Source organism: Drosophila subpulchrella, chromosome 3L, assembly GCF_014743375.2.
Source record: "Drosophila subpulchrella strain 33 F10 #4 breed RU33 chromosome 3L, RU_Dsub_v1.1 Primary Assembly, whole genome shotgun sequence".
Classification (NCBI taxonomy): domain Eukaryota; kingdom Metazoa; phylum Arthropoda; class Insecta; order Diptera; family Drosophilidae; genus Drosophila; species Drosophila subpulchrella.
The window spans coordinates 10,169,317-10,192,413 of NC_050612.1; the positions used below are offsets into that span (position 1 = coordinate 10,169,317).

General features: G+C 37.1%; 1 protein-coding gene across 5 annotated transcripts in view; it reads left to right on the top strand.

The window, feature by feature from the left end:
- The window catches only part of LOC119552843 (cyclin-dependent kinase 14), a 104,272-nt gene that overhangs the window by 29,130 nt on the left and 52,045 nt on the right, over nt 1–23,097 (top strand). For 2 of the 5 annotated variants that reach the window (XM_037862708.1, XM_037862710.1), the window contains exons 1-3: nt 5,399–5,516; nt 7,922–8,260; nt 15,737–15,814. In XM_037862708.1, the coding sequence (XP_037718636.1) occupies nt 8,206–8,260; nt 15,737–15,814 (133 nt within the window). In that variant the 5' untranslated portion in view covers nt 5,399–5,516; nt 7,922–8,205. Of the gene's footprint in view, nt 1–5,398; nt 5,517–7,921; nt 8,261–15,736; nt 15,815–23,097 lie in introns of those variants that run through there. The other 3 variants (XM_037862707.1, XM_037862706.1, XM_037862711.1) reach the window with 2 other exon arrangements.

A 23,097-nucleotide genomic window follows, 5' to 3' on the forward strand; every position in this document is an offset into this window, starting at 1 on the left:
CAAATTAGCTTTTTGTGTAATGAGAACTATCTGTCGGATTGCGGGCAATTAAAGCACTTGAGACATTTGCCACTTTCCACGGCAAATGATTTCCGTTTTTCCCCATTTTATTCCAATTCGATTCGCTGCAAAACTCACACACATGTGTGTTGAGGTTCCTCCTCCTATTTTTCCTATTTTTCCATCATCATCAGATGCGATTTTCCCTCGTTTCTGGCCTCCATTAAATGCTTGTGCGTGCTGTTTGTTTGCTTTAATTTTGTTTTCTTTTTGGGCAGAGCTGTAAATTGGTTCTCACTCTTCTCGCGGCGGAAAAAAAACCAAGTTGATGACTCAAAATGTTTATAGACCTTTTTAGTGGAACCGAGAACGTTTTGCATTTTATGCGATTTTTTCCGTTTGTTTTTGCTGCTTTTTTTTATTGCAATAAAAGTGCAGGGCAGAATTGAATGAAAGTGAGACCGGAAGTTTGTGCTTCGCTCATTGTTGATTGCCGGAATATGTGGAGGGGCATTCTCGCCTATATGTGTATATAGGATGGGGAAAAGGGGGCTTAGGGGGCCTTTGAAGGAGGGGCAGTTCATGGTCGATTGGTTTATTCAAGAGGGAAATGTTAGAGACGGCTGTTGGCAAAGGAATCGAGGGCAGGAAATCCATGTGCGGAATATATGGAGAGTTCGGAATGTTATGACATTATAAACCGACTTTGTCGAGGGGGATTTTTAATTATCCCTCCGATTGAGTTGCTGGGTTTTAATGATCTTGAGGGTGTCGGGACTTTATGGGTTCCAGGGAGTGTGTGAAGTTTTGAACTATAATATTTAACACTTCATTTTTAATGTGCTTTAGTATATTAATTTACAAAACAAAATGTACACTTTGTCAAGGGGAATTAAACTTATATTTATAGGGTATAGCTCTTCCTTCTATGTATACAAAAACTATACTTTAATCCCTTAATCAAATTTTAATTACTATTCCCAACCTTTTATGTTCATATTCGTGGGTTTTTAATCCTATTCGATGCCTTTAATTGGTTAATATGTAATAATATTTTAATAATCTTGAGGTTGAGCGGATTTTATGGGTTTCAGGGAGTGTGGGAAGTTTTAAACTATAATATTAAAAACCTTCTTTTCAATGGGGATTAGTATATTTAACTACAAAACAAACTAGTTACTTTGTCAAGGGGGATTAAATCAATATTTATAGGGAATAAATTCCCCTCCTATATAGACAAAAACAATATTTAAAATCCCTATTAAAATGTAAATTAGTTATCCCAATCTTTTTTGTTCATATCCGTACGTTTTTAATCCAATCCGATGCCTTTAATTGGTTTATTTATTTCCCACACACATTTAAATCCGATTTATAGCCCTACGCTGAAACTCTCCCCACAGGAAATTGTCAATTTCCTTCCTCATCTGCCGCAAAGCCAAAACTAAACCACAACAAACACAAGCAAACATTATTTAGCATATTTATTTGGCTGACATAAACATGAATTATTATTGCGGTTTTTCTTCTTTTTTTTTGGGGAGGCAGAACGTCCGTTCAACTTTGTGCACAACTTTTTGGTCCTTAATCCATCTCATTAGCAAATATGTTTGTGTATATCGAGGATGCTATATAAAATAGAAAGTCGAACGTGTGGAAATTGCAGCTCATCTCGTAGTCCACAAAATCCTGTGGAAAGGGAGGATTACTCGGGAGGTAATTGCATTTGGGCTGTGGCCCAATTTCTCAGTTATTTGTAGTTATTTAAGTTTATTGATTTTATGGACCCACATACACATAAAATGAGAGTGGAACGAGACGAACAGGGGAAATTTGGGGCAAACATTTTGCAAATGTTTTCATTAGCCCAACTTTGATTACATGCTAAGCTACCCCGAACAAACTTTTAGCAGCATTTATTATTTAAATGATTTTATGGGTTCCTCATGTGATGTTTTGGGGGGTTTTTCGGGTCCAGGATTGATGGTTAGTCACTTCAAAAGTCAATTAAGTTGGCCGGTCCATTTGCCCCGCCCCCTGACAAACTCACGCCCCCAATTCCGAATTGATTGGTCATTCTCGTTTATCGAAGGAGTCTATTTTTCTTGTGTCCCTAATCCGTTTCATTTCAAATAAATTCATTTCGCATTCTGAAAGTTTGTGCAGCATGACAGGAAATGGTGGAAGGGCACGTCGTTTTCCATTAAATTTACCTACGCAAAGTAAGAAATAAAATGTCAACTAAAACAACAGGGAAAAAGAAGATTTACTTTTTGTTGAGTTACGCCAGATGAGAAGTGGGGAGAAAGCTAGAAAAGCTGTCTGAGAACACGCAGGTGCACTGGGAGAAATTTTATTTAAGATTTACAATGCCGTTTTGTGGCAGAAATAAATGATATAGTAATAAACCTTTTATGGAACTGTAATTTAAAATGTGGAAGATATTTTTAATTATGTGAGTTGTCCTTCACTTAGTCATAAGTTCAAAAAACTTTTCATAACAACATATGTTATAAAAAAACATATACTAACCAATATCAGCCAAATACTAAATAAATATTATATTTATTTATTTACTGTATTTTTTATAGAATTGTAATTTTAACTGTAGAAGATATAATATTTTTTGTTATGTGTGTTGTTCATTTCAATTAGTCATAATGTCATTGAACTTTTTAAAACAAATTGTATTACTATTATATATATAACTAATATCAGCCACATACCAAAATATAAAATATTTCAGTACTATCTTGACAAATTCAGTTCAGTTAAGAACCCCTATATCTGATGTAGATTTCCTCAGTGCTGGGAAAACTTTCCAGTTCAGGGCATATACAATAAAAAGCAGAATAAACTGGTAACTGGCGGCATGAATCGGTTAACACGGCGTATGCGTAACTTCTAAGGACCCACGCCGAAGGACCCTCACGTGCCATTGCAACAGCGGAGATAAAAAGCAAAAGTTAAAACCATTTCACACGCAATTTTTAGCCTACTGTTGTTTGCTCAGCCGGTGGTGACTGTTGCTCCGTCCTTTGGTTTTGGTCACCCGGGGGAAAAGTCACTGGGGTGGGGGGAAAAACCAGGGCAGGAGGAGGCCTTTTCCTGGTGGAAATCGAGGAGGACTCCTCGAACCGGGGGAGTGCGTGTCTCGCCGGCCTAAACAAATGCAACACTTTCGGGGCCCAAACAACAAGAAGAGAACACCATGACTACAAAATATATTTTTCCTCGCATGGCAGCCGCAAAAGTTTTTCCAGGTGCGGTTTTTGCGGTACGGTTTTTCAGGCCTCAGGGCGATCCAAATGCAAATTAGCCTGGTTTCGGGTAATTGAAATGGACGGCGGGGGTGGAGAGGGGGAAAAACCTGCGTGAAAAGTCAGCTCGGTGGAAATGATTGATATTTTTTGCGGCAAGCTCATGATAAGGGTTCCTGCGCCGAGGGTGTGGAAAATGGCTAGCCGCTAGGGTTTGACATGTTTACAAGACTTCCGATGTGTTTTGGGGGAAAAAAGTATTGCGAAATGAAAAATGGTAAAAGATATAGGGGTCCCGAAAGGGGTAACTAATCTAAATAAATTGTATTTCTATTATAAAAGAGTCTAGGCTGTTGGAATGAATGAGTTTTTTTTAGTAACTTACTTTTAAATGTGAATCAATTGTTGATCATAAAGTTTTTTAAAAACAAATTCAGTTTGCTAAAATTTTTTATGATTATAAACACAAATGCCATAATAAGCTAAATGGTTAAGCTAATAAATGAAAGATCATAAAGCTTAAGTTGGCTTACTTTCTCATTAAATTAAGCATCAATTTAATCAGTAGTTCTCAAACTAAACAGACCCACTTTATAAAAAACTAACCTATCCCTAAGTGTATTATCCACTATAGCTGTATCCTTTTTTTATAGACATTAAACAGTTCTTACCTTTTTTTATTGCCAACAAAGCCCAATAAACCGAGGGCTAAACCTAATCAAATTCTTTATTTTTGGGGAATTTGAGCTTCTTGCTTGGCTCCTGTTATTCCAAAAATCCGCTCGCTGGGGAATTGCCCAGAGAAAGGGAGAAAGAGAGGGGGTGAGACAGAGAGAGAAGGCTTCTCTTTCGGGGAGAACTCTGTGATATTCCCAGGCTTTTAATAACTGAACAAGCCGCTCATTAATAATTTAAAATAGAGCACCAAAATATGCGATGCCCTCATGTGTGGTGCCCTCTCTTTCTCACAACCCCCCACCTAGGCACTCTCTTTTTCTCTCTTTACTGGTAGAGTGGTGAAAATATTGTGGAAGTTAAGTTATTTGAGAGAGTTTTATTCTCTCATTTGTTTGTTGCGTGGCCACATTCCTTCATTGGATACCCGTTCTTCTCCGTTTCTCTGTTGTGGATGCCTTTGCACTTGTCTCACACTCCCCCTCTCTCTTTCTCTGGGCCTAGCCCCCTCTCTTTCTGCCCGGCTAGCGCCCTCTCCCTCTTTCTTGGCCGATGATTCATGCTTTTTGGCCACTGCTGCATTAAACAATGGGCTGCTTCTTAAATTATTTATTTTCGCCAACACTTCCTCGTAGCAGCTACATCAGCATTTCCCCTCTCTTTCTTATTTTTAGTTCTTTCCTTTTCTTCGCTTCTGTTTTGTTTTCATTATTTTATTTTGTTTACTTTTTGGTTTTGTTTTGCTGTGCTTTGTTTTCTCTGTTAAATGGGCAGAATTGGGAAAGATACCGGATTTTATAATGTTTTGAAGACCGAAGAAACCAAGCAAACACTTTTTAAAATCAATAAAAGTCAATAATATGTGGGTATTTAAAAAATGTTAGGAATTATTTGTATTAATAATGTTAATTGTTTATAATATGTGAAAAATAATTTTATTTTTAATCTTTATTAGTATTAGTAACATTATTATTTAATAGCATTTAAGTTTTTATTAGCCACCTAATCATAAAATATAATTTTTTTTATTTTCGTTAAGTTTTACTATTTTTTTCCAGTGCAATTATGCCTTCGATTCTTGGTTCTCTGTATTTGTTTGTGACGTAAGCCGAGCGGAGCGAATTAAACCGGAACGCAAAGCTCGTCTTCAGCTGTTCAAACTTTGCCGGCTGCGCTTTTCTTTTTATTTTTCTCTTTTTTTTTTGGCTGAATGAATTTTCATAGTAGCAAAAATCATGGTGTAAAACTCACCACGACGTCGCTGCCCCTGCAGTTGCTGCTGTAGCTGTAGCTGCAATATTGCTGCCGTGTTGCAGCGATGTTGCTGCTGTGCAATTGCTGCTGGCGCTGCAATGTTGCTGCTGTGTTGCTACGATGTTGCTGCTGGCGCAGCAATGTTGCTGCTGTGCTGTCTCGTGTTGCTGCCGTAACGTTGGTGTTGCTGTCGTGTTTTTCAGTTCACAATCGAACGTTCGCCGCGGCTGACGTTTCGCTCTCGCTCGCTCCCTCTATCCCCGTCTCTTTCGCGCGCCATCTACCGCTCTCTTTCGCTCGCCCAGTGGCTGTCAAACTGCAAATATTGTACGTCACATTGCTGCTGGCTTTTATACATTTTTTTCAGTTTGCATTTTTGTCGCAGCCTCATAAATCACAGCTTAAATAACAAACAACAGCAACAATAAAACGGGCGCAATAAATATAATAATCATATTTAATAATTTGTGCACCCTTATTGTTGTTGCTGCCGTGTGTGTGTGTTATGTGTGTAGCTTATTTATTTATTTGCCTCGTGTGTGTGCTTTGTGTTTGTTTATTTGAATTGTTTGCTATTTGAGCAGCCGGAGCCGCGAAGTGCCCACCCCGACCAAATGCGATCTCTAGTTTCAATTAGAAGTCCGAGTTCGGGACCGATTCCGCCCCCTTAACCCTCTGTGGACCCCCTGCTTAACCCCTTGAGACCACAGCACCCCCACAGTTATTTGAATTCCGCTTATTTGCGAGGCTTTGCACGGGTTGAAGTGCGTTCAGCTGCGAAAAGGAAACCGAAACTGAAGGTTATTTTCGAGCCAGAGCAGTTTATTATTATTGCTATCTTCGGGTTTTTTTCTTTTTGGCAATTACGATTCGCACAGTTAAACGAGGGCCAATTCATAATAAACTAAAATACAGTGGTCACTGGAAAAGAAACTTGAAATTCGATTATAGAGCGATATGTGAAGTGCCCAAAGCAAAAATAAATATCACTTAGCACTGGCATTAAATGTGCTAATGGTTTATTGCCATTAGATATTGGATAATATATTTTTGATAATTTTTTTGCAATCAGCATTAATAGAACCTCAAAAATTTCCGCTTGATAAAATGTTATTGTAGGGATTCTTTAAAGAAATAGGTATAACAAGTATTATAATTACTTTACAATATGTTAGATAAATACCTGTTGCCCAAAAGCTGTATTGCACTAAAATTATAAATTCAAAGTGGTTCTTCCCACTGACTAAATAGTTTTATCATCACTAGAATTTCGGTATTAATATGATTCATAAAATGTAAATATTTTTGCAGAAGTGGCCACTGTACCAAAAATAAATATGTATCATAATTCGTTCGAGTTCAAGGCGGTGCGTGACTTTGAAGTGTAAACATTTGGCGGCAATGCGAGATAATCGTGATAATGAACTTGTGTCTGGTTCCGCAGAAGCTGAATGAAAAATGCCACTAGAATTTATACAGAGAGAGAGAGAGAGAGACCAGAAATAGACCTATTAAAGATAATCACAAAGACTTGTAACTTTATCTGAGATTCCAGTAAATCACTAGCCGAGAAGTCGCAGCTTCGATTTCCATCAGCTGACTTGAGATATTTCCCCTACATTTTCAAGCAATTTGCATGCCTCACCGGAAAAGTGTGACGCAAATGCTTGCAATTGCAGTGGCTGTCAAACTGTACAGCTCGAGCTGCACTCTGATTTGATCTCTTAACGAGATTTGCCTTTGACCCAGAGCTAAGCTGCAGAAACGAAACCCCTCCCCTTTGATTTTGCCACCCCCTTTTTGAGTCGCGACCTGCCCTCACCCTTGAGTCCTGAATCATGTAATATAGCGTATACGCCGTGTAAGACAGGACATTTTCCAACCCCTTTTAAGAGCGCCCGCTCTCTCTCTTAGGTTCCACAAGCCGGCTTGTGCGCTCTCTCTACCACGGAAAGAGCGTGGTTCAGAGCCACCCACCACCCACCGCCCACTGGTGGTCGCCCTTGCGCTACTTTTACCGCTCCTTCTTCTTCTTCTTCTACGCCAGGCGTAACGTAAAAACGCCGACGCTGCAGTCAGCGTCGCTGCGGCTCCGCAGTCGACGTCCTTTGTCCCGTTTCTCGTTGACCTCATTTCGTGTGCGAAATCCAAGGCGGCAGGTTGTGCGACCCGGCTAAAAAGTCCCGAAAATAACACCCCGAAATTTGCGAAACTTTCACAGAAAAAATAGTGTTAAAATAGTGACTTTATAACATTTTAACTGTGATTTTTTAAAATTAAAACTGTGTTAGATTCTTTAAAATAAAGTGACTTACTTTCCTATTAAAATTGATATTTTGAAATACAAGACAGTTAAAAACATTGTGATACTTTGAATAACAAGTGTTGAAACATTAAAATGTCTTACAATATTTATTTGAATCATTTAATTTGTAAAGTATTGAAAAAACCAGTGACTTTTTGATATCCCACTGTGATTGTATTACAAACATTTGTTTTTATAAATAAAATAAACAAACTGTATAAAAAGTGACTTTGCTAAAAATATACTACCGTTTTTTATGATTTTTACGATTTCCAGTTGAACCTGAAACCGCTTTGAAAAGCATGAAAATCAACAACCACCCCTAACAAACAACCACCCCAGAAAAAGTCTTTTTCAAGCGGCAAACTTTTTCTGTGCTGCTTGTTGTTGTCTGTGGTCGCTAGATTTATTGTTGTTTTGTCTGCAGATTATATTTGACCTCGTTTACTTGCAACTTCGGCGTCGTCGTCTGATAAAAAATATTGATAAACCCATATATATATCACTCGAGAGTGTTTTCTGTGTGCAGTGTGCAGTGGAGTTCATATATCTCCATCGGATTTCAAAGAACCCAGTGAAATTTACGAGTACCCGAGTAAAAACCAAAGAAATGCGTGCCATAAACGAGTGTGTTAGCCCAACCAAATAATCAATTAAATAACACTGAAATCATCTGAACTGTGAGCGTTTCTTCGTCTTAAAAGCAGCAACATGGCCGAATTAATCAGTCAGCCCACTAAAATTAACAACAATAATTTTGGTGCCGGTGCGTATAAACACATCATAAATAATCCACATAACATGACTGTATCTTTTTTTTTGTTTGATCAGTACACACAAAATTCCAACATTGTACTTGAATTTCCTTCTCAAGAGGCATTCTTTCGCACATAAACAAAAAGTTGATGTTTCACTTTTTAATAAATTATTTATATCGATTTGGCTTTAATTGGCATTTGTTATGGTTTCTCGGTTTTTTTTTAGTTTAGCGGAATTCACAGAGTAATAAAAGCGTTTGTTTATTTTTTTCGATAGACTTTAAAAATATAAACATGTTCTGTGAGTTCCGATAAACTGAAAAACAGAACGGAAAACTTTTGGATGGGCTTTTAAGAATTTTATTAAATGCGGAAAACCAAGTTTAGCTTCTTGAGAAAAGTTATTATTATACTTAAAACTATTTTTAATTATCAAAGTATTATTTAAATGTATTTCTGTTTACTTACAAGTGATATATTTTAATACAACACCACAAAGAATTTCTCACTCTTTTAATTCCCAATAATCTTAAATATTTCTCTGAGAGCTGTCAATAATTTATTTGTATTTCCCCCTTCGTGCTTTCGCATACATTGGCGGAATAAAAAAGAATTCACCCATAAATTCAACTCTCAATTTAAATTCCAGCACACACACACAAATCTCCAACTTCCTGCCGTTCATCCTTTTCGGCCACACACTCTTGAAAAATCAGCAAAAATGCATATAAATACTTTTTTTGTTTGATGCACTGCCTTAAAAAAGCAAATAAATAAATGCATATTTTAAAATATGCGCCAAAAGCCTCGTTTAAAATGCAATACAAATACGCGGAGAAGAATGGCAGGCTTCAAAGTAAATTTTATTAAAATTAAGCGTAAATATTTTGACACGAGCTGGGGAGAAATAAAAGAGAAGAGTTATATAAATGCAACTGCCAGCAGCAGAAACTGCATTTAATTGAAAAATTGTGCAATCCAGTTCTTTCTGCCCTTTTTCCCTCTGCTGCCATTTATATCTCCCTCGTTTTTCTCGGGAAACCGTTTGAGAACCGACTTCTCCTCCTTCCTCAATTGATATTAATTCAAGTCGAATTGAACTTTATTTTTGTTTATTAGGGAACATTGAACCCAAGACGATTGCCGCCGACAAACCACTGACGTCACGGCCCGAGGCAAATCGAAATCATTTATTTAATCAGACATTATGCTTTATGAACAGCGATAAGCCCCATGGCCCAATCTCCAGACCCGGACCCATTTTATCTGTAAAGCATACATGGAACAAACGCATCCGAAACTCATTATGGAATATCGGTTCCTATCTCCGTCTGATTTATTAGTGCAACTCGTTCAGATTGTGGCCAACTAGTTTTCATGTTGCTTTCAGGCTAAATACAATTTAATTAGTTCCCAAGTCGCTTTCAGATGTCTAATTATGAAAGCCGCCTCTACATCGTCAAGTACAATGTCAGATTGATTAAATTTTGAGGCTGCCAACCGATGGCTAAATCAATTAGAGATTTATGGCTATTTTATGATAGAAATGCAGTTTAGATTTACGGCCAATATTGAAATCTGTTGCACATTTAAAATTAATTAAATAAAATAAGAGCCTTTAAAAGTGCAGCCGGAGGCAAATGAAAACTATAGTCAACATTTAATTAAAATAAATTGTAAACTGTAATCAACATTTGATTAAAATAAATGACAGATTTTTTGGTTATTGATAAATAAATGCAGATGTTTATTATAGGTTTGCAGTTGATTGTCATCTGAAAGATTTTAGTAAAAAGTGTACGACTTAAATTTACAAAATTAAAAAGGAGAGAAACTCAGTTTGTACAGATTTTTCAACCTGTTTTTTATAGTCCATAGATTTTATTTTCCTCATTTGATTTCTTATCTTAATGAAACCCAACCCACATGTTTTCTTATCAACACATTTTTTTTAATGCTTTTCCTGAGTCGGTCACAGAAGTAAATAAGTATGTAAATCTTTTTCTGTTCAATTAGTCAAATATTTGAGTCATGCTTAAATGTAAATTAGTTTTCCAGCTGTTTTTGCTTTTGTTTCTTGGAGGTTTCTTTAAAACAAAAATAAGTTTTGATTTTAATTAAGCTCGGATTTGGCAGGTCCCTCTTTTCTGCCAAGTTTTCTGCTTTTGGGCAAGTTTCAGATGAACGATTCGTAAACACGCAACTCCAGTCAAAAAGCTTACTTTGCCGTGTGCAAAAACTATTAAAACAGGTGGCCAATACACTCAACCAAATTTATATAGTACATATATATTTTTTCATTACGAAAACATGCAACTGGTTGACTAATTTCCTACCCAGTTTTCTTATCCATCACGCCCCATCTCTCGAGGAAACTCTCCCTTTCTCCGACTTTAATTTGATTAGATTTGATGGGCCGGCGATAAAAAATAGTTCTATATGGTAATAAAATTTGTGTTTTGCCCTCTGGGGTGCATGAATGTTTCAGAAACACAAAATTATCACGCTTTTCGGGGCTGTATTTTTGATGGTTTTTTAATTTTATTATTGGCCTGGTGAATAAATGATGCGTGTTTTATAGCGACGCTGATGGATGGATGGCTGCCAAAGGCATAGAAAGCTTGGCCAGCAAGGGTTAAGGCCAGCGAAAACTGGAAAATTATGTTGGCGTGAAGTTGTGCATTTAAATAAAATTAAAAAGGTATTAATATCAGCCAATGAGTATTTTTCTATAAATTTATTATTTGTTTATGCCAAGCCCTGATTGTTTTTCATATTTTAATTGTTTGCATCTGGCTTAGAGATATTTTAATTAGTTTAAGCTTTATCCGCTTTAAAAATTCCATTATTATTACTCCACATTTAATTAGTTACAAATGCATTTTAATTAAACAGACTCCCACTCTTGCATATAAAATGAACCGCAAAACAAATAAAATTTGTATAAAATCTTGTTTGCCAGGCAAATTTAAAATTGATAAAAGTTTCAAATTCAATTTGCAGTCGAGTTTACTGAGGTCATGAACTGAGGGATAGGGTGAAAATCGATTGAATTTGTGGATTTGCCCTCAATTTTTTTTTTTGGTTGAACCTCCTCCACTTTTCACGTGTCTGCATATTTTTTTTTTTAGCCATCATTCACCTATTTTTGGCCTAGAATTTTTGTGCTGGCTGGAAGTTAGTGGCGGCAAAAAAATAAAAATGCCCGCGTCATTTATAAGCCATTTAATCATCGAGCATTCTTGGACTTTCAGTTCCGTCAGCTGTCGCTACTGCATTTTACTCGCCTTTCCTCTATTTTTAGAGGCTTTTTTGCAGGCATTCTCCAAAAGAGCAAAACTCTCGCCATTAGTCAGCTGCTTGTCGCCGAAAAGTGTCAAAATATTTTTGCTAGCAACAGTTTTGCCTTTCCTTATTTTGTTTTCCTTTTTTGTAATTTTTTTTTTACTCAGCATTCTATTTTCCCTTGCATTGAATCAGAGAATGTGTGCAAGTTGGCTAAGAGCCAGGGGATGGGGAACTCGGGGAAAGGATATATAACCACAGATGTGTATGAAATTTTAGGATCATTACTGAAGTATTTTTGTTTTACAAGATTTTAAAAATTGACCTCATGATATGATATGATTAAATGCTAGATGAGTAAAATATTCACCAAGCCTTTGAAATATTAATAATTTTCCATTAGTTAAATAATATAAAAAATTATATGAGTTTTACCCTAAATTATGCATAATATTTTTTGAAATCTCTTAATATTAAGGGTTTTAAAATCAATTTTAAATGTCAATTTTAGTTGTTAAAAAATATGCATCAATATCTTTAAAGCTCAAATGAAAATTGAATTTATTCAGAAACATGAATATCATTTGTTCACTGCATACTATTGGACACCTAAAATTACAAAAGTGCATTTAAAACCCTGGTGATTTCTGTGGCATCCATATATATACATAAGATTTTTATGATTCTATAAATATTATATCTTAAAGATCCCAAATAAATATCTGGCAAACACTGCTATTATCTTGCACATATCTGTGGCATGGGCTGCCGTGTGTCGTGGCCAAAATGTCACGTATACGTCGTGTGGCCTGCCACCGAATCTGCTTCGCCTCCTTCACGATTTTCACGCCTGTCTCGCGCTTTTCCACTTTTCCTCGCCGGCTGGCTCTTCTTTTCCTTTTGTTTTGCTCGACTGAAGGTAATTACGTCATTAACAAGAAATTTGAAAAGTGCTCGTCATATCATTTGCTTTTTTGGCTTGTGTCAACTGTTTGGCCGCTGTTTTCTGCAAGGGGGGTAATTGCCGGTCTGTTTTTGGGGGTAATAAATGCGTTTTGAAAGGAGACACTTTGTTCGGGCCAAAGACGAGCAGATTATTTGCTCAGATTGTAAACTATTAGGCATTGTAAATTGAGGTAATTTAACTCGAACAATCAGCAGATATTTTCGAGAAATGGGATTCCGGGAAAGAGTTTTCCGTAAACATTTACAGAGACTATGTAGTAAAATTTAATTTGCTAAAATGTTTGTTTATCGCACATTTTGAAGGACTTTAAGTGTTATTAAGGTGTTCTACCTAAAACTACAATGATATTACAAAGTATACACAATTATAACACACTATACCTTTTAGTTATAGGACTATTTTGGGTAGCGTTTGATATATCTCCTTTAAATAAATATAATTATCCTAATGGAGGACGGTTACCCAATCCATCAGTTGCGCCCTACAATTTCCATATTTCATTGGCAAGTCAATAGAACGTTCCACCTACCTTTTGCATTTTTGATTATTTATTTTTGCCTTTTTTCTGTGTCTCCTCGTTATTTGTTCTCTAATTAGATGTCACCGACATTAACGAACATTTCCAGGAGTGACTGTTCAGTTCTCTGTGCCTTTGCTATTTTTGCCTGTGGCACGCCTGACTGGCCACGCCCCCAGCCAGCAGATATCATGGGCGATTGGGCGTTGTGGAACCTCTAGGCTATTGAACCCATCCAATGCCACTCAACTCTACCTGTCTGTATATCATCGCTATATCGCTCGCCTTTGATCTGGAACTTGGTTGCCCACAATTTGTCGTCGTCGTCTGGCGCTGACATTGATTTTGATTGCAAACTTTGATGTTTGCATATGCAACTCATTAATGCAATGCCACTTTTGCCTTTGCAACTTTATCGTCGCCGAGAGCAGAAACTTTTCCTCCACGCATTTAATTAAATAAGTTTTGTGTTAACAACTTGGGTTATTTCTTGTTTTTTTTTTTTTTGGGTGTGGGGCTGGCTCTTGCAATATTGACAACAATTTATCAAAAACTATTAAGAGTGGCGCCATTTTATGCAAATCACTGTGCACAGTGAGTGTCATTTATATGCAATCGCCCGGTTCGGCGTGTCTGGCTCTGTCAACCGGCATTAGCATCACCATCACCATCATAATCATATTTCCAGTTCACTTATATAGACAACACCAAAAGCAACCCAACTATGTGGCCCTCTTTGTTGCTCATGCACAGGAAGAAATTCTCATAAAAATATCTAATAAAACCTATTTTATATATCATTTTGAAAGAAACTATCACATTTAAATCATAATTTTCTATTTGCATTTCAAGACTTCATAGAACAGGTATACATTTTTAAATATACTATAGGACCTTAATATAAGTTTCTTAAATTCAAATTAGCATTTTTACCTGCCAATTTTTTATTTATTTTTCAATTTATTAAAGACTTATCCGTTTTCTCATCCTCATGAAAAAATTGAAACCATTAGTTCAACAATAGGTTAAATATTATTGTGCCTTCAACTATATTTTTTATCCCCAAAGATGAAAGTATCAGGTAATATTTTTGTTTTTTTCTTTTTCTGTTACACAACTCTTTAATTCTATATCTATATGGCTTTTTGTTACATAAGAAACAGATATTCCCCCATTTTCTCCCTGTATCTCCCAGTTCTTTGTTGTCAAATCACCTCCCCCTTTTTGAGCCCCGGGTTATGTTTTTGAATAGCCATTTTAGAAGTCAACAACAGCTTATAGTTATGACTCCGATGGCCCCCGTAATTGAGTTGCAGCTGAAGAGTGGGGAAAAATGGGATGGAGGTACTTGGGGCCTTATGCAAGGCACTCCATGGCCATAAATTGCTTGGGCTTGACTTGCTTCTTGCATTGTTTAAGCCAAATTGCTTTCGACAACAACCCAAACAATACGCAAGGGGATCGAACAAGAAGTTATCTCAACACTGCAGCATACACTTTATCGCCTGATTTAACACAGCTCACATATGGGTAAATAAATAACGAGAAATACATTTTATTGCCAGTGAGAGAGAAAGACATTTTTTAGTTATTTTCTGTATGCAATTGTCAAAGTCGCTTTTATTCTCGGACAAAACTGGTTTCCATGTTGTTATTTAGTTCTGTGGGCGGACGGGGAAAAGAGCGGATAGAAGAAGATATATAGTGGATGTAGGGGCTTTGTGGAGGTCGTTTTGGAGTGGTCATCTCAATCAGTGTCAATGCAGCGACTTAAGAGTTGTGAAGAGTTTGACAAATGATGGCTCAAGTGCCAATTTCCTTATTGGGATGGTGGTAAACCAATGGAAACCGCTGGATAATCAAGAAGACTTAGATGAGGAAGTGTAAATGGGTAAATTCAAGTACATTATGTAGGAGTTAGATATGATCAAATGACCATTTTTTATAACATTTCATATACGCTTTCAATCAGATAATTTTTTGGCATTATGCAATATTAATTCATCCGTTGCAGCTGACCCACTTGCTTTATTTTCATCTAACCACGTAAATCACTCATTTTTGTGCGTTCTAATAATAGCGAAAAAAGAAACACAAGCCGAAATCATTAATGCAATCAACAAACCAGGAAAAACCAGACACGCCTCCCATTGAAAACCCCTTAAAAAAAAGAACACAAAACAATTTTCATGCCTCACTGCACACTCAAATAAGCGTTTTTTGCTAAATGTTATTATTTGATCATTGGGACACAACAGAATTAAAAAGAAAACTTAATTATACCGATGGATTATAGGGGGGAATGGGAGATTCCCCCTCGAATACCAAAATAAACTCAGAAATGCATTTTCTATTTTCGTCTAAATATTTTTGGTTGGTGTAAAATGTGTTGATTATTCATTTGGGGAAATGGAAATGCAGTCCCCTCGATTTTCCATCTCTGGGGTCACCCTGTTTATTATGTGAAACCACGCTCGACTGATTTATGTTCGTTTATAACAACGAAATCTGCGCTTTGTTTCCTCTGTTTGTTTGTTTTGAAGTTTTCCCAACACACATTAAAATACATATATATAGATAGAAAACAGACAACTTGATTGGAGCCATCATTATGCAATCACTGAATGTCACTTAATAAATCTCTCACATTTCAGCGCAATTAAGTGATTTGTTTGCTTTAATGTATTTATGTTTATTTTTCCCATCTATTTTCAGGCGTCACAATGCGCGAGAAAAAGGGAGGAGCCCTACAAAAGCTCAAGAAGAGGCTTTCGCACAGTTTTGGCAGATTAAGTGAGTAGAAATTATAAATACATATTAATCTATAAATTAAATATTTTTAAGAGTGAGCTCTGGCAATACATTTTGCCTTGATTTGTCAATATTCTCAGGAAAAATCTTTCAATGAGTTGAGTCACTCTGTGATTTGTGTTCCATGTGGGTGCAGTTTCTTTCAAACAATAGTTAGTTATGGTAATGCAATAGTCTATAGATAAATTTTATATATGCAATAATGCAATCGAAGTTGCGGCTTCGTTAAAACGTTTTTTAATCAAGCAGGCGTTGCAGAAAATGTCAAATGACAAATGTGAAGTTGAAGCTGAAAAACTTAGCATTGAAGTTGCTAAAGCGAATTGAATAATATTTCATTACCATAAAGAACCTTTAAAATTTAAAACCATTTCTACTTAATTTTTCCTCAACTGGAAATCTTTTTTTTTGTATCATAAAGTGTTGTCTTTTAATACCTGTAACTGCACCGTTGAAAAACCGATTCCGCTTCAATTTTCCCCATTCAAAACATTAAGTTTTTTCATGACTGTTATGAATTCAAAACATTTCCTGCCCTAAAGAACCCCAACTTCAATCAACTTGCTCTCAAAAAAACCCATCGACTCATTCCTTCTCGAATTTTTGCATTTAAACGAACAAAAACTGCACTTCTTTTATTCTGGTCCTTCAGCTTTTTCTGACCGAAAACACAATTCGGAATATAAAAAAGAAAAGTAAACGCAATTTTTAGTTAAAAAACTTTTCTGTTGCCAGACCGCACCAGATACAAATACAAAATACAAAACAAATTCGCATTTTCAGACAGAAACTTATCGATTCCTGCGATGGCATGGTGGGAAAAGCTTTTAATGGTCTAAAAAAGCATTTTGATGGGTTGTCAGTTCAGCTCTTTTCGTTGGGGTAATTGAATGCACTCGTTCCCAGTCAAATGCAATTTGACAGACAAAAGAGACCGAAATATGCCAAAAGTTGCGGGAAGTGTAAACAAATTTTGATGAATTACTTGATCGAACGCGAGTGTGTGGAGTGATGTTTCCCCCACTAATTTTTGGATTTCACAAAATTCGCCATGCATTTTTAGACGGTTTATTTAGGCATGACATGGAAACCCGTATAGTTTGCACCATGTTGACTCACTGAAAAACCCGTTTTGGTTGCTTGATTTTGCGGCATGCGGCTAATTGTCTTTCAACGCCCACGCAAACGGTTTTTATTTTCGGTTTTGTTTAGCTTTTTTTCTGCCTTCATTTCTTGTTCCAGAAACTAGTTCGGCGTACAGCTGTTTTTCTTCCCATAATCGGAGCGATTTTGTGTGTTTTGCAGGACAGTCAGGGGCGTCGCCAAAGATACGGCGATATAAAATGTAAAATATAGTTTGGTTGACGTAGGTAAGCCCCTGAATAGCTGACTAATGGTCTTGATTGGCTGGAAATCAGACCATATTTGGCCTGAGTATTTAATTGACATTTTGTGTCGGGTCTTTTGTCTTAAAAGACCGAAAATATGTGCCGTATATAGATTCATATGGCGATACAAAAGTAGTTGAAGCAGCATTTTTTCCGAGAAAAATATTGGGAATCTAGCAAACTTAAAAAAAATAATAAGGAAGGAGTTACAGATTAACCATTTAAGTACATCGTAAATTTAAATTCCGTGATTCGAAATCATGTTTGATAACCAATATTTTACCAACTGATTTCCTTTCATCAATCAAACCCTGAACGTTAAATTCCTTTTGCTTCCACTCATTGTACAACATTTCAGCTTATGTTCAGTGAGCAATTTTACTATTTCATTTCGATGAAAGATGAAATTTTCAGCGAATTTTCTCCACCACACCCAATCTGTCAGCGTTTTCTCCTCGGAGGTTGCATCTCCCCCCATCAACAATTGGGCAATCCTTCAAGCGGAAACAATTTCAAATGCAACTTAAGCTTGCATTGAAACAATTTCTCACGATTTTGCCATTTGGTAGCTTCTGCTTCGCCTCGGCTCATAAATGTTGCATTACCCAAAAAAGAACTAGTAAAGTTGACTTTATTTCAGCTGGAGTTTAAATGTTTTTATTGCATTATTGAGGAGTATTGTGCAGTAGCAGCTGTTGATGCAACTAAAAAGAGGGACACAAAAATAAAACCAAAGAATGTCACTCGAGTTGCAAGTTGCAAGTTGGCTGCCAAGGCCATTACAACAACCCACTAACTGTAGTTGCTAGTTGTTGGACTTGTCTTGGTTGTTTGTCAGCGAACTGATACTTGCAGCTTAACTATCGTTAATTGCCGCACGAGCTGCCGCTTGTCTTCCCTCTTTTTTAATTATACCCAGCTCAGTGTCTGTAACTCACTGTGGCTCCTTCTAAACTGCTTCATTCGACGGCCATAAAAGTTATGAAGCTATAAGACGTTGCACAAGAAATTAAGTACCTACACGTAAAGAAAAACAACGTTACAAAGATATCTAAGGTAACCATGTAATTTGAAGTTGATCAGTGAGTAGTTTGCAGTTTATTTTATGGTGTATAGGTGCCAGCTAAACAATTTGAGAATCGCGGAGAGCGGCGCTTTCTGTTGATTTTAGCTTTTACGGTAAGTATTGAATTGTATATTATTTTTTAGAGTTTTTCCTCTGTGCATCTTGTCGTTAACTAGAGAACTCTCAGCATTTCCTCTTCAGCTTTTGATGAGTGCATTCCATAGATCAGAAAAGTACAGACCGGAATCACATACATACTCGTATATTATATTTTTCTGCTTGTAGCGATCGAGATTTCTTTGTCATCTTGCGTTTTTTTCTGCTCGTTGAGCTGTAGATAACTGGCAATGATTCATTGGAGTCATGGTTCTTGTGATCGTGTTCTGTGATGATGGCAATAAAGTGGTTTTACGATAAGAAAACATGCTGGCAGTTGTATTTTCTTGTTTGAATGCTAGGGATTTGTAGTACTAATCATCGTGAAGAATAAAAAATAAGTTATTTTATTTGTTAACTAGTTTTAACCTTTAAAATAAAGGTAATGTATAAAACCTATTTCCACGCAAAATCAAAATCAGTGTCTTAAACCCCACTTAAACCACCTTAATCTGCCAAACTCTACTTAGTAGAAGCAACAAACTACTCCAAACTGAAGTGAGAAATCCTCAACTTATTTAACCAACAATTGCGACACTTATCCCTCCACCCATTTTCTTTGCCGCTAAGAAATAGAGGATAACTTTTCACGACTGAAGTGAGATTCTTGAGATAACTCGAGGCTCCTTTGCTCCTTTTTGGTGTAAATATTTTATGGCGTCGAATGTCCGACTTTGACACTTGGTTGTCGGCTATATCGTCGCCATCGCATCATCATCATCGTCGTCTCTATTTCTTTGTGCCAGTGATACAGTTCTCTACAGTGTTTCACCTCGCTCTTTACCATGTTTTTCTCGTTTTTGCAGGCTTGTCATAATCCTTTCTGATAACATTTTATGTCACAAGCCATGGCCAAACACACTCGACGTTGTCTATGGCTTTAACCCTTGACTGGTGTCCGTCCATCTGGCTGCCAGTCGCAGCCACTTGATAACTTTACACTTGAGCTCACTGTCGCTGCTATTTTCAGTCCTATAGGAGTATACTCAATGTGGACAAAAAAGATGGAAAAAAGAAAATGTATATGTATAAAAGAATCAGCAGCCGAAGACGAAGCGCGATAAGCAGCTAATGGCCGCCGACTGTTGATGCTTCCTCCATCGCCTCGCTTTTATCTCCCAGAACTCCGCACCCACCCTCTATATGGTATGGTATCTCCCCCACTCACTACCCGAGTCTTTTCAATGCCCACAGATGGGCTAAACTGGACCCTGCCCGCATATGTGCTTCTGATACAGTGATAACTGCTTTGAGTGGATCTGTAGTTCACTTTGTAAATGATATATGGCATGGGCAAGGTTCCACTGCCAAGATATGCGGGTCTTAAGCTTTAAATTGTTTCGGCAAACTGCTTAGAAGTGATTAAAATTCAATTTAATATTGATTGATTGGTTGAGGGAACGCACCGTATAATTATCTAGATTTGTTTCTACTTTTTAGATAAAGAACATTAATACCAAATACCAATACCAAAGTAATTCTAGCACTTTAGTTTTGTCCTTTCCATTCTTAAAAGGCATTTATACTTCTTAAAATATTTAAATAATCATCGTATGGAAACATTTTTAGCCTGGGAATATGGTACTTAAAGTGGAAATAATTTGCCTGTTCTCCTTCTCGATTTATCACTGTACCATCACAGTCCATTCAAGTGCTACTGAGCAGATTCCGCTATCAGAACACGCATCGTTTCTCGCTTCTCGTCTCGCTTTCTCATCGCCTTTCAGCATTGTATTTACGCTCTGATTTGTGAAGAGCAGAGAACGCTACAGATGCCATCGGCCCCGCCCACCAGCATCCCCCTAACCTTTCGCCCCCTCAACTTGCCCCAACTTATCTAAAGATTTGAAGTACGTATATATGTGGACAAATCCGCTTTGGTGGCCCGTTTAATATGTCATGTCATTGATATGAAACGCTCTTTCAGTTCGTTTCAGTTTTATTTTCCGGCATGTGAGATGATCTCCGCGACGGCCACACGTCGTATGAGTAATCACGCACATGACCTCTCGCTCGCTTAAGCACATTTAATGCAGTTCTCCCCACCCTCCACGAAATGTTGCACTATTAAATACCATGTTATATGAGGAAAATACTCATATATGTTACCAGCGCAAAATCCATAAACCGGAAGGTTTTTTTACGCCCTCAGCGCGTTGAAAAGAAATTTATGCGGGTATTTTCTGTGTTTTATTACACGAATTTCTGAATTTCTGAGCAATTTGGTGAGGCCTCTCAACGTGGAGGGTTTTCCTCGATTTTTCCGTGCTTATGCTTGTGACATTGATGAGTGGCACTGGGCACTGAACTGTATGTGGGGTTAATGGTACAGCATCGTAAAGGGGTTAAAGGTTGAGGCAATGGAAAATGGGTTGGGAAAGGTTTTGTGAATTAATGTAAATTTAATTTTGACTATCGGTTATAGTTTTTGACTTAGATTTTTGTGATTTTACAAGCCTAAACATATTTTCAAATATTTATGCTACGAAATAAAAAACTTTTTCTAATGAGAAAAGACTATATACATTTTAATAGATCTTAAGACCTAATAGACCTTAGTTTTTTACAACCTTAAACTAATTTTTATTTGCCACGCAGCAGCTAATTTTATGACTAAACGTTAGCTAGACACTGAAATGGGAAATCATTGTATGATATGTTTACAAATAAATAAAGATTCTGTTTACTAATAGCCACCAGACAACTAGAGGCACTTAAGCATTTACCTGACAGTCCCTGAATTGCATTACATCACTGGCTTTGTTCTACTTCTGTCAATTATATGTGTTTATCTTCTGTTCCCCGATCCCCAAACAAATTTCCCCATTTCAGACAGCTTAACCCCTTGGGGCATCGTGCTTGGGATTATTCTGCATTTTCGCCGACTATCATTGACTGTCCATTATTATTTTACTCTCTGGCGGTGACAGGCGTTTCGTACATGTTCGATAATTTGTTTTTAAACGGCTCATTGTTGCTGCTGTTGCTGCTGTTTCGACTCTTGTCGAATGGGCCCATTACAGGTACATGTGTTGTCTGGAGCTGAAGAAAAAAAACCAAAGCTTTTTTATGCCAGGCCAAGCGTCAACGTTGCCTGGAAAACGTGCCTCGAATGCGAGCAGGGGCCCTTGGTTTTTTCCTCTTTATTTTCTTTAGAGGCTCACCGCCCATAATAAAAGTATTTTAAGTGAAATTCACAACCTTCCGACGTAAATCGTAAAAATTCTGTTTTCAATGCGGCTTTTACTATGTTCGTTGTTTGGTTTCTTTGGTGTTTGTGTACTGGTTTTTTTCTTGTCTGTTGTTTGGCAACGCGCATAGAATTCAATTAGGCTGGAATAGTTTGAGAGTCGTTTTGCAATTAGCTGCAGAGAGAAAAATAGCTCTGATAAAAGATTCTTAAATGAGACATTTTAAATATCATACTTTTTCAGTATATAAAGCTTAAAATACGCCTCTCTCCGCGTTTCTCATAGTAACCAACTAAGCGCTGAATCATGACATAATTTTATTTGTGTTCAAATTAAGTTCACATAAATCTTTTTAAATAGTTTAGAGTGTATAACTGGGAAGCTAGCCGCCTGCTTGTCTGGCTCCTATTATTTCCTCTACAACTTTATTTTTGGCATCTTCAGGTTGTTCTTGCATTTTTTTCTTCGATGCCTCTGCTCGTTCAACGACTCTAATTCTGTAGTGAATGTCAAGGGATCCTCCCTATGCTTCTGCTTTCTTTTGCCATTTCTTAATGCAGTTTTCAATTTGCCATTTCTGCTGATGCTGTTCGTGTCTTTGTTTATTGTTTATCTATGCCGCTGCATTTTTTTCTCCCAGCTGTATTGTTTATTTTCGGTGGCTTACACTGACGTCAAACAACGTTCACGACATTTGTGATCGGAAGGCACTAACACGTCCGTGCTCTTTCCCTTTCTCTGCCACTATCTCTTTTCCTTTCCGATTATTATGTTTTTTGCATGCAAAGTGCAATGCCAACAGCAGCAGAAAAAGCAGAAGCTTCAGCGATAAACACAGCCAGACTAGACACCGCATAAACAAGGAAAATACAAAGAAATTGGTGGGGGATGGCCACAAAAGGCTTTTCGCATTTTAATAGAAATGTTCTGGCGTCTTGCGCGGCGACGAAGACTCAAGCTCAACTGATGTCCCTTATTGTGGCTGCGGATGGGAGTTTATAAAGGGTACACTATATGGTTTATGGGTATATTGAATATGAAATAAAATGTGATGGAATTCCTGAAAGTGATACTCAGAAGTATTCTTAAAAGAAGAGTAGAACTTTAAGGTTATTTAAACAGCCACCTCTCTGCCCTTTTCATAAAGTCAAACCACCTAAAACTTACACGATGAACCGCCTCTCTCTGCGCTTCTCAAAATATTTACCTAACCTTTCAGCAACATTAAATAAACCTCTTCAAAAAATTATTCCCACTTTAATCAAAACTCGTTGAATTCAAAGGTCGTTTGCCAAAGAGCATTCTGAACATTTCTATGTTATGCTACACAGCCCAACCGCTAACCCCTTTATATGCTCATCATCGATTGTTGTCTGACTTTTTGCCATTTGTGGTGGTGCGGGTCTTAACCCATGCTCGCCGCTGTTTGGTGGCGCGTGACTTTGAAAATCTGCTTTCGCATAT